General features: G+C 44.0%; 1 protein-coding gene across 12 annotated transcripts in view; it reads right to left on the minus strand.

The window, feature by feature from the left end:
* FOXN3 (forkhead box N3) overlaps nucleotides 1-13,439 on the minus strand; it is a 407,295-nt gene that overhangs the window by 182,859 nt on the left and 210,997 nt on the right. For 9 of the 12 annotated variants that reach the window (XM_089908097.1, XM_089908098.1, XM_089908095.1 and 6 more), the window contains 2 exons: nucleotides 6,343-6,492; nucleotides 2,336-2,472 (listed from right to left, as the gene is read on the minus strand). In XM_089908097.1, coding sequence (XP_089764223.1) covers nucleotides 2,336-2,472; nucleotides 6,343-6,492 — 287 coding nt within the window. The remainder of the gene's footprint in view (nucleotides 1-2,335; nucleotides 2,473-6,342; nucleotides 6,493-13,439) is intronic. The other 3 variants (XM_089908102.1, XM_022576322.2, XM_089908103.1) reach the window with 1 other exon arrangement.

Consider the following 13,439-nt stretch of genomic DNA (forward strand, 5'->3'; position numbering starts at 1 on the left):
TTCCACCTTCCCTAAGTCACGTCCACAAGTGGCCCGATGGCTTAGAACGGAACCGACTACATCACTGTCAGCTATACGAATATTATACAATCATCCAGCATTTAGGACCCTTAGTACAATTTTACACACTACAGGATACTAAGCTTTCAGACGAAGGAACTATAGTCCCCGGGAAAGAGAAAGTGACTTGTTCTTAGAGTTAAGACATGGAAGAGGCAGGCTGAAATCTGCTCTGTCTTCTCACTCCACATCCAGTAATCTTTACCGAGGTGAAATCTAAGCTCCCGCATGCGTAGAGGCAGAAACTTTTTTTTTCCCCTCAGTCAACTGGGAGAAGAGGAACTGGATGTGACATACTGGGATCTGAAGTTTTCGTTTGGAAATTATTTTCATTACAAAAGTTCCAGTTCATCTGCATTTTTATTCCTATATTAAAAAATCAAATGAAGTCATTAGGCTTAGGCCAGCTCATAAAGTCTCTCGCCTGAGTATGCATTCCTCTTGCAACCTCTAGAGCTCTACTCTAATCCTTCAAATTATTAAATAATTACTGTGTTTCCCTTGGGGTCGCGTTTGGCAACAAAATACTGGCCTAAATGAACCAGTGATGTGACCCAGTGAATAACACTTATGTTCTTAACTTCTTAGAAGCAAAAGGATACGAAATACTTCCGAGGTACAAACTGGGAGTAAAGTGAAGGGTTTTCTGTGGGGTGTGGAGGGTGAGGGGAGCAGAATGACAAAGGAACATGAGAATCTGGGAATTATTCCAATAATGAGGGTCATCCCCTCCCCCATCAACCCTGCACATCAGTAAGTCTCCACTCCAAACCCAGTTTTCTCCCATTTCAGGAGTGGTTACGGCCACAAGGAGAAAACCAAGCATATGGCTCTGCCCTTCTGGACATTTCTACAATGCTGGCTGGGCTGCTTTGGAAAATCCCATTTTATCTCCTACAGCTATATGACCTCAAGTTGTCATTTCCAATAAAGTATGCTTCCACTGATTTTTATGAACATAGACAAAAGCTGCTACAACCTTTTTGGCCCCCAAATCTTTCAAGCCAACTGTAGTTGCTATGTAGGGTTATTTGTTTCTAAGGCAACAGCCCATATCTAAGTACTAATGGCCTGTCCTTTTGCCAGGCAACAAACAGCCTTGTGATGCAACTGCACCTGTCTCGGCTACGTGTTACTATGGAGATGCTGCAGTTGCTATGGCTACCATCACGCTAATCGCCTAGCGAAGGCAGACATACAGCAGTCTTCTCAGAGAGCCCAGCTGTTCCTCCCCGTCTCTTGCTGAAGACTGATTGTCTAAGCCCTGTGATGGAATGCTTCTCAACTGAGATGTACAAGAACTTCATTAATGCTGTTTCAGAGGATCACTTTGTGCTCCCTTCTGCAGAACAAACACCAGGCTAGGGAAAGAATCTGCAATGACACAGACTGTGAAACTACCGACATCTATGAATTCACGCCTTTCCTCACTGACGTAAACTTGTAGTCCAAGGATCATTCTCTTAACTGACTGGTAACAATAGAAACATCTCTATACGTTAAAGAAAAAAAATTTTTTTTGTAGAGTTGAGGGATAGATTTCAAACCCAAACACTATGCAAGAGAAAATCAATTTTAAAAATTGGTTCTGTTTTATAGGGCTATTTTTTTAGCCAAAATACTAAAAATAGTAACCTATTTTTTTTTGAGTGACAGGTTGCATATCCTCCCCTCCAATTCTATCTCTGTAAAAATGGCACCCATGACCTCACTGTCTCAAAGCGAATGGGCACGTGAGGGGCAATCCTAGCCTCTACTGCTCTTTGCAGTTTTCCTTGGAGAGGCAAACACCAAGTAACCACAACGAAACGATCGCTCTGGAGCACCGCCTACATGGAGACGGCGAGCGGCAACAACGCTGTGCATCCTTCAGTGAAACACCTGGAGACACTCTGGCTCGGAGGATGGGAGGTTGCAATCGCTTACCCGACGCGCTCCTGGACTCTCATCCCTGCAAACGGCCACACTCTGAGATGTTAAAGCTGACAACTTTCCTTTGTAAATGTTTCTACCCAGGAAGACATTATTTCACCCACCATGAAGCCTTCTGGAAGGAGACACATTCGTCCCAAGCAGCAGAAGCGGTAAGGTTTGCCGAAAAAACAACTGGATATGCCTCCAAGAATACTTAACTTCTTTCTCATTTATCTACAGTTATTTTTCAAATCATACAGCCTATTAAATTAGTTTCAGTGCCTGTCTCTGCCAAAATAATGCAACTTCAGTAGACAACAAACAAACCAACCCCAAAACAAAAGAAGTCTGAATGGCTTACCTTTGATATGCCTGAGGAGAGGCGGGAGGTGTATTGAACACATTCGAGTGTGGGTGATAAGGTGTCTTTTTCAAAGCCTGAATTAGATTTTGTCTATACTCTGGGTCTATGCACCACAATGACCCTTTCCCGATACTCTGCAAAGAACAATAAAATACAGAAGTGATTAATATAGAGACAGTACCTACCGTGCAGTAAGTAGATGTATAACTCTCATCACAGTTACTTATTTTGAAAAGCCTCTCACTTCTTTGTTAACTGTCTGCCAGCCTTAACTACTGTACTATTGTCCTCTGACAAAGGACCACCAGGCAATGCGCTTCTGTGCACACACGTTAAGTTTAACAAAATGAATATGTTATTTCCAGGTGATGTTGCTACAATAATATTGTTAATTTTCATATCCTACTGACCAAAACCCTCAGTTCCCTTATGATTTTTCAGTGTCAACTTTGAAAAACATATGTATCCCCTTTAAAAAGTGAGTTTTAAATTTGTCAGGTATCAAGGGTTGAGAGAAAAAGAGGGCAGAGACACCCTCAAAACTCTGTCTCTGCTTTAAAAATTCGAGGGTTATGTTTTCAAACCATATTACGTCGGTGCCACTTTAAAAAAACAGAAAAGTAATCCACTTGTTTTGTCCTGTCCTAATGTCCAAAAGAATGACATTATTTAAGCTTCCAATGGAATTCTGTAATGACCTTCCCAAAGAAACAAAAGAACTCAGGCAGCAGTGGTAAACCTTAGCCAGAATCCAGTACTTATTTTTTGATATCCTCCATTCTGGATTTTGCTCCAGACCTGAATCTTCAGAAGTCAGACACTTTTAAAATACAAATTTTATCAAACTGGTTCCATGGAAAGAGGGAGACTTGCTCAGAGGCCCACTTTCAGTTGGACGCTTTCGTTCTGGGCACACAGCATTTTATAAAACAAACGCAAGATCTGCCTCTGAGGCCCGCTGGATCTGGCGGCAGGCTGATATGATGGGCAGTCACTGTTCTGACTGCTCGCTTTCAAGTGACCGAATGTACCCGAGCTGCCTGATAAGGTCATTTGTAAACATTTACTGATTTGGAGAGAAAAGAAGTCAAATTATATAAACCCACACCCACCCCATGCTTCCAGCCAACGACTCTCTAATTTTCACAACTATTATACTACAGGAAGATTTAGAAAGCAAACAAGAAAATCATTTAACTATTATGCAGGGGGCAAAGTCCAAGAAAATCCCCTAGAAGGAGAACTAAAAATAAATTATTCCTAAAATCTTTAAAGTTTTAAAAATTTGTATTTCAGTCATCAGTTTACCAGATAGTTTACTTACAAACTTATTCACAGAACCCCTTAAAATTCTTCACTATCAACACCACCAGAGCACTCAGCACAGGGAACTGCTCAAAGCCAAGATCCGGGGCTAGAGCCTCTGCTCCCCCTCCCCCATTTCTCCCCCCACCCGCCCCGCAAGTGCAGGCCTGACCCCAAACACAGTCCCAGTCAGGCCAACCTGCCTGGGCTAAACACCAAAGCTCCCAGTTTAACCACCCGGATGTTTAAAGAAATGAAACATTTCAATTTTAGAAAACTCAACACCCTTACGTGGTCTTTCCTTCCACGCGTACATTTTCAAGCCCAGAAGGGGGACTAATGACACTTTCCGGGTAAAGCAGGCAGGCCACCAATGATCAGCCCTGGACCTTCCATTCTGTCCTTTGGAAAAAAGCTGTGCGGCACGCTTTTTAGAAGAAAGCAAAAGCCAAGATGCTGAGAGGCGTGGAGGAAGACCAGTAACTACCAGATCTGGATAACGTAAAGCAAACCACAAAAGCCAGTCACCTGCTCGGCAGCACGGGTCCTGGCCTGAGTCCATCAAAGGCTCCCTGTCGAGCCCTGTGCCAGTGGGACTCCCTTTCCAATCCCCTTGAAGACAAGGCTCCCAACTAGCTAGTTGGAGGGTCAGGGCCCATGTGCAACCCACAGATTTCTGCAATGAGACTACCCTGGCTCTGGGAACCACACGGGGCTTCTGTTTTCATCAAGGTGGCTTTCAGGGTAGGGCCGTTTAATCTTACAGGGAATAAAAATATGACAAACAAATGAAGGGAAATAACAATAAGCCAAGAAGGCGGTTTCTCCTAATCCTTAGCACCTTGTTTATTATACTACACTACTATTTACCAGAAGAAAAAGGGGGAAACCCCGCAGGATTGGGGTGCGGGGAGGATCGCAAGGTAAGTGATCCAGGTACAAGAGGCAGGCCGAGCTACAGTAAGAACGGGAGTTCTAAAGCCAGACAGATGTTTCCTGTGTGGCCTTGGGCAAATCAGGGTCCCCTAGAAAGTCCAGGCTTCCTCAGTGGCAAAATAAAGACCCCCTTAGAGACAGGTGTGCGGTACAGCATGACAGGAAACACCTAGAACAGTGGAGAATGTACAGGCATTCGATAAATGGCGGAGGGCAGAGGGGACAACGAACAGGTCCTTTTGGACAGAAGAAAGAAGGCAAAGCTGGCTGCACCATGCTTTCCACATCCGATTTTCCCATCATGAATCACCAAATTCCAACAGAGGCAGTGGGTGGGGCCTCCAGCAAGCAGACCTTCCACGTGAGGACTAAGTATTAATCTACTGGAGTGCCATTGGTCCCGGCTCAGCAAGGGCGCTCTGGAGAGCTTTCCTACTCTCTAAGACGCCCCACTTTATTTCCACCCCACCCCCCCATCACCCTTCTATGAACCCCTCACTCCATGTTACTTCTCCCTTGCTCAGGAAGCCAATTCTGACTTCCCTACTAGAAGTTTTCTTTTGCTCGGGTCTTTGCACAGTGATCACCAAGCTAAGGTTTAATTCCAAACTTGGTCAGCACACATTCACAGTATCTTCACTGCAGGCAATGTGCCTGAGCTTGGGATCATCACGGTTCCTACCTTGATCAGTTCTGCATTTTACGGTGAGCGTGGTCTGGAACTGTGATAGATTTTCACAGACCAAACACCAATTTCAGTATCTCACACTCAGAATTTCCAGAGAGAAAAAAATAAGCCAAAAGGGCATCTTCAGGACACACCTATGGGGACACTGGAGATCCCTCAAATCCCTCCAATGATTTTCCAGTGGAGAGCTCTAGGCAGAGCTTGGAAGGAGCATGAAAGAGGCTGGCACCGCATCTTATTTGCAAGCATTCTCGTTGGTTTCATGTAACAGTTCAGAATAGTAAAAAGGTTGACTTGAAAACTTTTAAAATGGAACTATGCAGAGCAGAGAATGCTCAAGTTTATTTGGCCAGGAAAAATTACATTTAATGCCCATAACAGGGGAGAAAAGGGTGTAATTTGATTAGAGTTGTGTAATAAGTTTGAGGGTCAGAGCTTTTAGAATTATCTGCATCTCATCTAAAGAATATGGATTTCTTTTTTTGAACCATAATAACTGTGAGGCTCATGCACCATTAAATGTTAGGGGATTCAAGATAATAAGGGAAGAAAGATTTCTATTCACAGACATATTTTCATCTTTGAAAAATATTTATATATATTTATATAGGTAATATATTTTTATAAAATATATAAATATACATATTTTCTATATTTATAAATATATAAAATGCATATTTATAAACACATTTTTATATATTATATATATATATAAATATATATATATTTAAGACAAAAACATGTCTGTGAAGGAAGGGAGAGGTGAAGGAAGATCTTTCTTACATGAGCACGGGTGTGTGTGCGCACACACACAGAGTTTGAGAAAACTAATGTGAAAAGGAAAGAGGAGTAAAAACATACAGATGAAGCCAAGTTGTTGTTGTTTTAATTAAAAAGCACCTGGGGAATAACAGACAATTCCTTGTTAGCAATAAAAATATCAGTACATAGCACGAAAAAAAGCCCAGGAGAACCTATATTATAGAAAGAACTGATTAGTGAGAAGGGCTTTAAAAAAAGAGAGAGATAAGAATAGCAACTAAATTAAATCTTAAATCTAACTTCTAAGGATAACCTGTTTTTCCCTGAGAGGTCTGGATCCAGGGGCATCCCTGGCAGCCCATGAATTTCTCCCTGTTCCCGGAACTCTGCAGACCCGCATGGTAGCACTGGTCAGTCTGCCGGACATCGGGCCTTCACCGCGGGTCTCTTCACTAGGTTGTCCCTGAGGATAAACCGTATTTTAAAACATTGTTTACAAAATGTGGCCCATGATACATTAATGGGGCACGCAGTCAGTGTAATGGGTCGCAAGCAGCACTGCCTGCATGGAACGGACGAGAGCCAAATAGAACAGCTTAGAAAGCATCTGTACTAAAGTAATATTTTGTGAGATGTGTGTGTGAGTACGCCTGCGTGTCGGTGTACGGTGGATCACAAAGTAACATACACTTCTTACTGGGGATCTGGGTCCAAAACGGGTAGTAAACACTGTTCTAGAGCAATGGTTTCCATTTTCTTCCTTCTCGTCACTGCTGAAGGATAAAGCCCTTTCCCAGCTGTAACGGAGGACTCCCTCAATGTGAGCCCCAATTCACAGGGGAGGGACCATGCTTGGGGATGGGGGTTAATGAGGCAGGAGCCATGGCAAAATGGAGCAGGGAGCTGGATACGTGTTTCTGGTGACTCTGAAACAATGCCCCCCACTTTTTTTTTAACTCTTTATTTTGTACTGGAGTATAATGATTAACAATGCTGCGTTAGTTTCAGGTGCACAGCAAAGTGATTCAGTTATACATATACATGTATCTATTCTTTTGCAAATTCTTTTCCCATTTAGGTTGTTACATAATATTGAGCAGAGTTCCCTGTGCCGTACACTAGGTCCTTGTTGGTTATCCATTTGAAATATAGCAGCGGTGTGTACACATCAATCCCAAACAATCCCTTTTGATGCTTCTGATATGCCATTTCCACGGATGTTTCCAACACCACCCACCCTCTTCCGTTCCCTCACCCATATGGTACCCGCTGTATGCCAGGCACCATGGGGGTACATTAGTGAATACAGAACAATACAATAAGGCAACTGCTCTCTTGAAGCTTGGATTCTGGAGGGGGAAGGAGACGGTAAGTAAGTCAAGAAATAAATAAGCAAGATTATGACAGACTGTACTGCCTGCTGTGAAGGAAATAAAGAGAACTGTGAGTTGGAAGACAGGAACTTGCTGCTGTGTGAAAAATAAAAGGGTTGGGAGTGGAAGAGGACCTGCCGGGATCTGTGATGAGCTGATGCCACAGCCCAGGCCCGACGTGCCCAGGTGGCAGCAGTGACGTAGAAGAGAGGGCACCTTCGGGATGTAATCTGGAGAAGCAATGGGACCTGGCGATGGATTAGAAGTGGCAGGTAAAGAAAAGAGAAGAATAATGGTTTGATTTGAGTAACTAGGTCAAAGTTTGGGAGGCAGGGAGAAATCCAGTGCTCAGGTGAACATACAACCTTTGAGTCTTTGTATTAAGACCTACTGATTAAGGTACTTGAAGGAACTTGCTGGACATAGGCCACTCCCTTCACTCTGCTGTCCCCTCACTGACCCCAAACTTTATAGCAAAAGCTTACGAACACAGAAAGGTAGATCTGAGGTGGTCTCGCTTTAGAGGTTTAACATTAACTGATTCTTCTAGAGCAGGCACTGGTAAACATTTTCTTAAGGGATCAGAGTAACTATTTTAGTCTTTGTTGGGAATTCTCTGGTGGTCCAGTGGTTAGGAGTTGGCACTTCCACAGCAGGGGGCACGGGTTCAATTCCTGGTCGGGGAACTAAGATCCCACGAGCCACACGACGCAGCCAAAGAAAAAAAATTTTTCTTTAGTCTTTGTAGGCCACAAGATCCCTGTTGCAACTATACACCTCTGCCGTTGCAGAACAAGAGCAACCACGGATGTAAATGAACAGACATGGCTGTGCTTCCATAGTATTTTATTTACAAGAACACAGGCCACTGTTGGCTTGGTCCCTCTCTACAGCTTCTGCACTTGAACCCAGGGTTCAGACTCAAAGCTCCTGTAGTTTGGGAACCTAAAACCAGGTAAGGGGAGTCTTCAGGCGCTAAGAGAGTTGGGCTGGGTCCTGTGGAACTGGGGAGGGGATGCCAATGATGATCTAAGTCAAGTGCTCCAAGGCAGGAAAGGGGCCCATCTGCAGGGATGCGGGAGGGAAGAGGTACGGACGCTCACTGGAGTAAGTATGCCCATCAGCGATGAGTACACGTGCTAGTATTTGTTGAGCTGCACCTAATACCACTGCTTCTGAAAGTCAATGTGTATGTCCAGTTCACTTTCCCTCCCTGGGTCTCAAGTTTCTCATCTATAAATTAGGTGGTCGGACTAAATCATCCCACGGGCTCCTAACTCCATGCTTTGAGAATGTGTTACTACAGATTACTTAGTATACATGTACCTTCAATTCCCCATCTCCTTCCTAGCTTCCCAACACTGCCATTTTTCTGTTCTGGGCATTTTGGGCAAGTTACTTAACTCCTCTGAACTTCAACTTCCTCATCTATAAAATGGGAGTGATATAATAATACCTGATTCACAGGACCGTTGCAAGGATTAAATGAGATAGTCCTATGCGTGGCACATAATAAAAGCTCCACGAACACTGCTCTCCTGATCATGATGGTAAAATATTAAATAGCCCGCTTTCCTTGACATCAAGCTCCAAAACACGCAGGCCCTGCCCTGTGAGGGGGAGTACTTGCCAAATTGTGAAATAATGCAAATTTCATCTTAAAAAAAAAAAAAAATCACACATGGCTATTTGTTTTCCACTGTCTGATGGTACTTTCCTTAGTCCGAAGGAAGCATTTTATATCAGACGTACTAAGGTAGAAATGAAAGGATCAAAACAGAACAAAGCAGAGACGTGGGCACTGGAGTGATGCCAGGAGGGATACGAGGCTCTGAGGATGCTCCTTGTTTTGAGTCGCTTCCTTGTGCATCGAGGCCCCTGGATGCCAGGACCCTGTGGCAACCCAGTACTTCCCAAGGGAGGTCCCTACCCTTCAGACCTTAAACCTGCCACCTCCTGAGTGGAGAGGCCCTACCCTCCACGCTGCCCTGCTACAGGGTGGGGAGACAGCTGACCTAGGGAATAACGCTGTCGTGCCTCATTTTGAAGCAGGCCACTTAACAACACCTGTAACCATGACGCAAGGCAGGGTCCTTTTTTTAGGGTGCAGAACCTCCAGAGGAAGACAAACAATACACAACTATAAAGGACAGCACAAGCTGGCCAATGCAGTGTAGGTTGGCAGAGGAGGGAAAGGATGAGTCCTGCGGGGCACAAAGGTGCTGAAACCTCGCACTTGTGCACATACACACACACAAGCACACAACACACACACACACACATATTCTGTCAGGCCAGCTCCTCCTATGGACCCACCCAATGCCCACACCCCTTCCAGCTACCCCCCCTACCCCAGGCTTCCCCCGCTAGAAACTGCAGCCCCTTGGAGACTGTGTTCTCCCGATCCCTCCTCTTATTTTCCCATCAAAGCCCCAGGACAGAGTCTGGCTTTCTGAGGTTCATGCTCCCTGGGACTGTCAACAGTGAGAGGCAAACACTCCTCACTGACTCTGACCAGTGAGGGGGCAAGAGGCAATGACAGGGCTTCCCAGGGAGAATTCCAGAATGCAACCCCACACATGGCTCCCAAGCAACAAAGGGATCCGCCTGTGTGGATCTTGTCTACACCACTACCCTACTGTGGTGTTACCAGGAATAAACCTCTTGTCATCTCTGACTGCCAGTTTCTTCACCTACGTACTAGAGGTAAAACAGGCTTCTCCCAGTCTTGTTGGGCTTAAAGGTGATAACATATAAAATGCACCTAACACCATACCCAGCGTGAAAAAGACACTTAATTTAATTCTACTTCCTGTCAAAGGAAGTCACAGGAGAAGTTGGGTGAAACTGGAAAAAGCAAATAAAACAAAGAAAAGTTATTCTAACAAGTGCCAGTAACGTCATACCACAACAAGATGCTTAGCAAGTGAGCGATTCCTAAAGGCCCTTTTTGTCCTAAAATTCTATAATTTATAATCTAAAAACATCAAGGGGGATTTTTAAAATTTAAAACTGTTAAGAAAAGGATCTGGGGAATTCCCTCGCAGTCCAGTGGTTAGGAATCCACGCTTCCAATGCAGGGGGCATGGGTTCGATCCCTGGTCAGGGAAGTAAGATCCCGCAAGTGGGTACAGCCAAAAAAAGAAAAGGATCTGAAAAATTAGCCAAATACATGAAACAGAGGAGGAGAGAGGGAAAAAGAACAAAACTGATCACAAAGAATTTTTTTCTAGATACATCATAAGAAAATAGACAACTACACCAGAAGAAAGATATTTTTAAAAAGAAATCACATCAGGCAGTTGGATTTCCCAAACTGTTTGCAGTGTTTTAAATGTCCCACTTTGCTTTCTAAATAGTTTTTTTGTTTGTTTGTTTTCCAAAAGCAGAAGGAGGAATGGAAAAGAGATATTACATACCTGGTCCAGACAGGAATCCCTCTCTCAAGACCCTGGCCTGGTGGGCCTCAGTCTAGCTTCATTCCGGGGAGCGGCCCTGCAGGCGGGGAGGGCAGCCCCGGCACCTGGAGGACCAGCCCAGCTTGTGGGCATCGGGAGCTGGACACAGAGCCCCTGAGATTCACAGCCTCTGACTATTTCGAACTCACTAACATTGCATCTTCTGAGTATCAGATACACAAATCTCCTCCAGTCCCGCAATCATCTTGCTATTACTTTACAGATGTATTCTAAAAGCTAGGAAGGCGGAAATCAAGATGAACATGTCACTTGTACAATATTCAGACACATGAGCTCTATAATGAGGCTTTTCCACAAGCGTGCCTCGGCTGTCTCTGCAAGCGTCCCTCCCTTCACCAAGCATCCATGGAGAAGGGGACGAGGGAATGCAGGTGGCACAGGTGGGGAAGGAACTTTTTAGGCACGAGGAAAATGCTTCACCTCTAGTGGAGAAGCTGGACAGATTGTGTGTGTGTTTAATCGGTGCAGGAAAAGTCAATCATTTCCTTGCATTAACACCTAAATAAAACCAAAATGGCCCCAAGATCTGCCTAAAACCAAATTGATCTCTAGAACAAACCTGGCAGGTGAAGCTGGGTCGGGGTGGGAATGGCAGAAGGACACCAGTTGATTGGAGTTTACAACCAATGGCTCTTGCTCTACAGGAATCTCTCCTCTATCACTCACTATGATGCTGACTTCCACCGCTCATCACTCTAATTTCCACCGGGGGTTAGGAGAGGCCAGAGGGAGGGCAACTGTGAAGCACATCAGCTCATGGCGGCTGGCAAAGCTAGCAAGTGTCTGTTTGGGTTGAAATGAGTTATTTTTGGTACTCTCTAGACTACTGTTTTCCAACTACCAAAGGCAGTCAAGAGCTAGTGCCCTAACAACAATCAATAATAAAATGATCACCAAAACACCTAAAAGACATTTACTTAAAAATACTGTCAAACTCTACGCTGGTAAGTTCTAATAAAGAAAAGGGCACACACACACACACACACACACACACACAGAGGCAGGCACGCACACACGCACTCTGATACTCCAAGTCAGCAAGTCAAAGAATTGGCTTTTTTTTTTTTTTTTTTCCTGCGGTACGCGGGCCTCTCACTGTTGTGGCCTCTCACTGTTGCGGAGCACAGGCTCCGGACGCGCAGGCTCAGCGGCCATGGCTCACGGGCCCAGCTGCTCCGGGGCACGTGGGATCTTCCCGGACCGGGGCACGAGCCCGTGTCCCCTGCATCGGCAGGCGGACTCTCAACTACTGCGCCACCAGGGAATCCCAAGAACTGGCATCTTTAAAATCACTGCTTTTATCCAACTAAATCTTGGGATTCTCCCAATTAGTTTCACCAATCTGTCCTTTGGGGCCCTTTAGCAAATAAGAGTCAACTATTCCTCCCTTTCTGAAACCTCACAGTATTAGCTTAGGCAAGCTGAGAAGAAATACAGACACAGAGAAGTTTACAAAAACTTCATACACTCCCAAAACACACAGGAAATATAAAAAGCTGGTGGTTTTATATACTTGTAATACCAGCCGTGCTACACCACTTCAAAGAGTGAAATTACTACTCAAATGAAATCGAGATATTGTGGCATCAAACAGTCCTCCCTCCCTCTCTCTCTCGCATACACATACACAGAGGATATACGGATAGATAAATAAATTCTACATGACCACTTAACTGCTAATAACTTTATTACAGAAACAAAGATGAGCAAATTTACAAGGTTTTATTTGTCACTGATATAAAACAGGTTATATATAAATATATAAAACAGGACGGTACGTGATAAAGTTGTTTGGAATGTGGATATATTCCATTTTTAAATTTATAAATAACAGTTTGCATCACACCTACAACCTTAAAGTTAAAACTGCATAAGCAAATTGCAAAGAGGCTACATGGGAGAATAAAAGACATATATTAACTTGCCTTTCTCAGGCCTTTTTTTCCCCCAATTTAAAAAGCAAACTGACTTAAAGCTAGTGGATAGGAGAGGAGGTAAAACTCACCATTCAGTACACTGACAGAAATAAGAACTCAGTTATTTTAAAAGTTCAAGACCCAGGAAAGGATTTTTATAAAGACACTATGGAGAGGTGAGAAGATGACAGCCAGCTCCAGCTCTGTACCGAACTTACACTCCTTCTGGTACCTCTACTTTTAAAAAAGTGATTCAAATGCGGCAAATGAGAATTACCGCAATAACGTTTTATGGAGGGTGACAAAGGCCCACGTGGGTCTGACAGAGACACCCGTGGTTGGATTACAACTGGCCCACCAGTGCCACTTTATCTTCTGGTTGTCCATAGTTACTCATCTATTTTTAAATGTTCCAATATGATCTTATCTAATTGGCACATATAATTTGATCACCTTATTTCCATAACTAAGAGTTGTTAAATGTGCCTGGCCAGGTAAGAGTTACAGTTACAGGCTGTGTGTCTACTGGGCTGGAGCTTAACGATTACGGCCTTTTATTTTTTTTAAATAATCATAAAGACCCTCTCAGTAGAACACGCACGCTGGGTTGGTAGTTTGGTTGGTTTGGTTGGTTGGTTGGTT

Source organism: Delphinapterus leucas, chromosome 2 (genome assembly GCF_059928025.1).
Source record: "Delphinapterus leucas isolate spDelLeu-1000000601 "Yukka" chromosome 2, BTC_Dleu_Yukka2, whole genome shotgun sequence".
NCBI classification, from domain to species: Eukaryota; Metazoa; Chordata; class Mammalia; order Artiodactyla; family Monodontidae; genus Delphinapterus; species Delphinapterus leucas.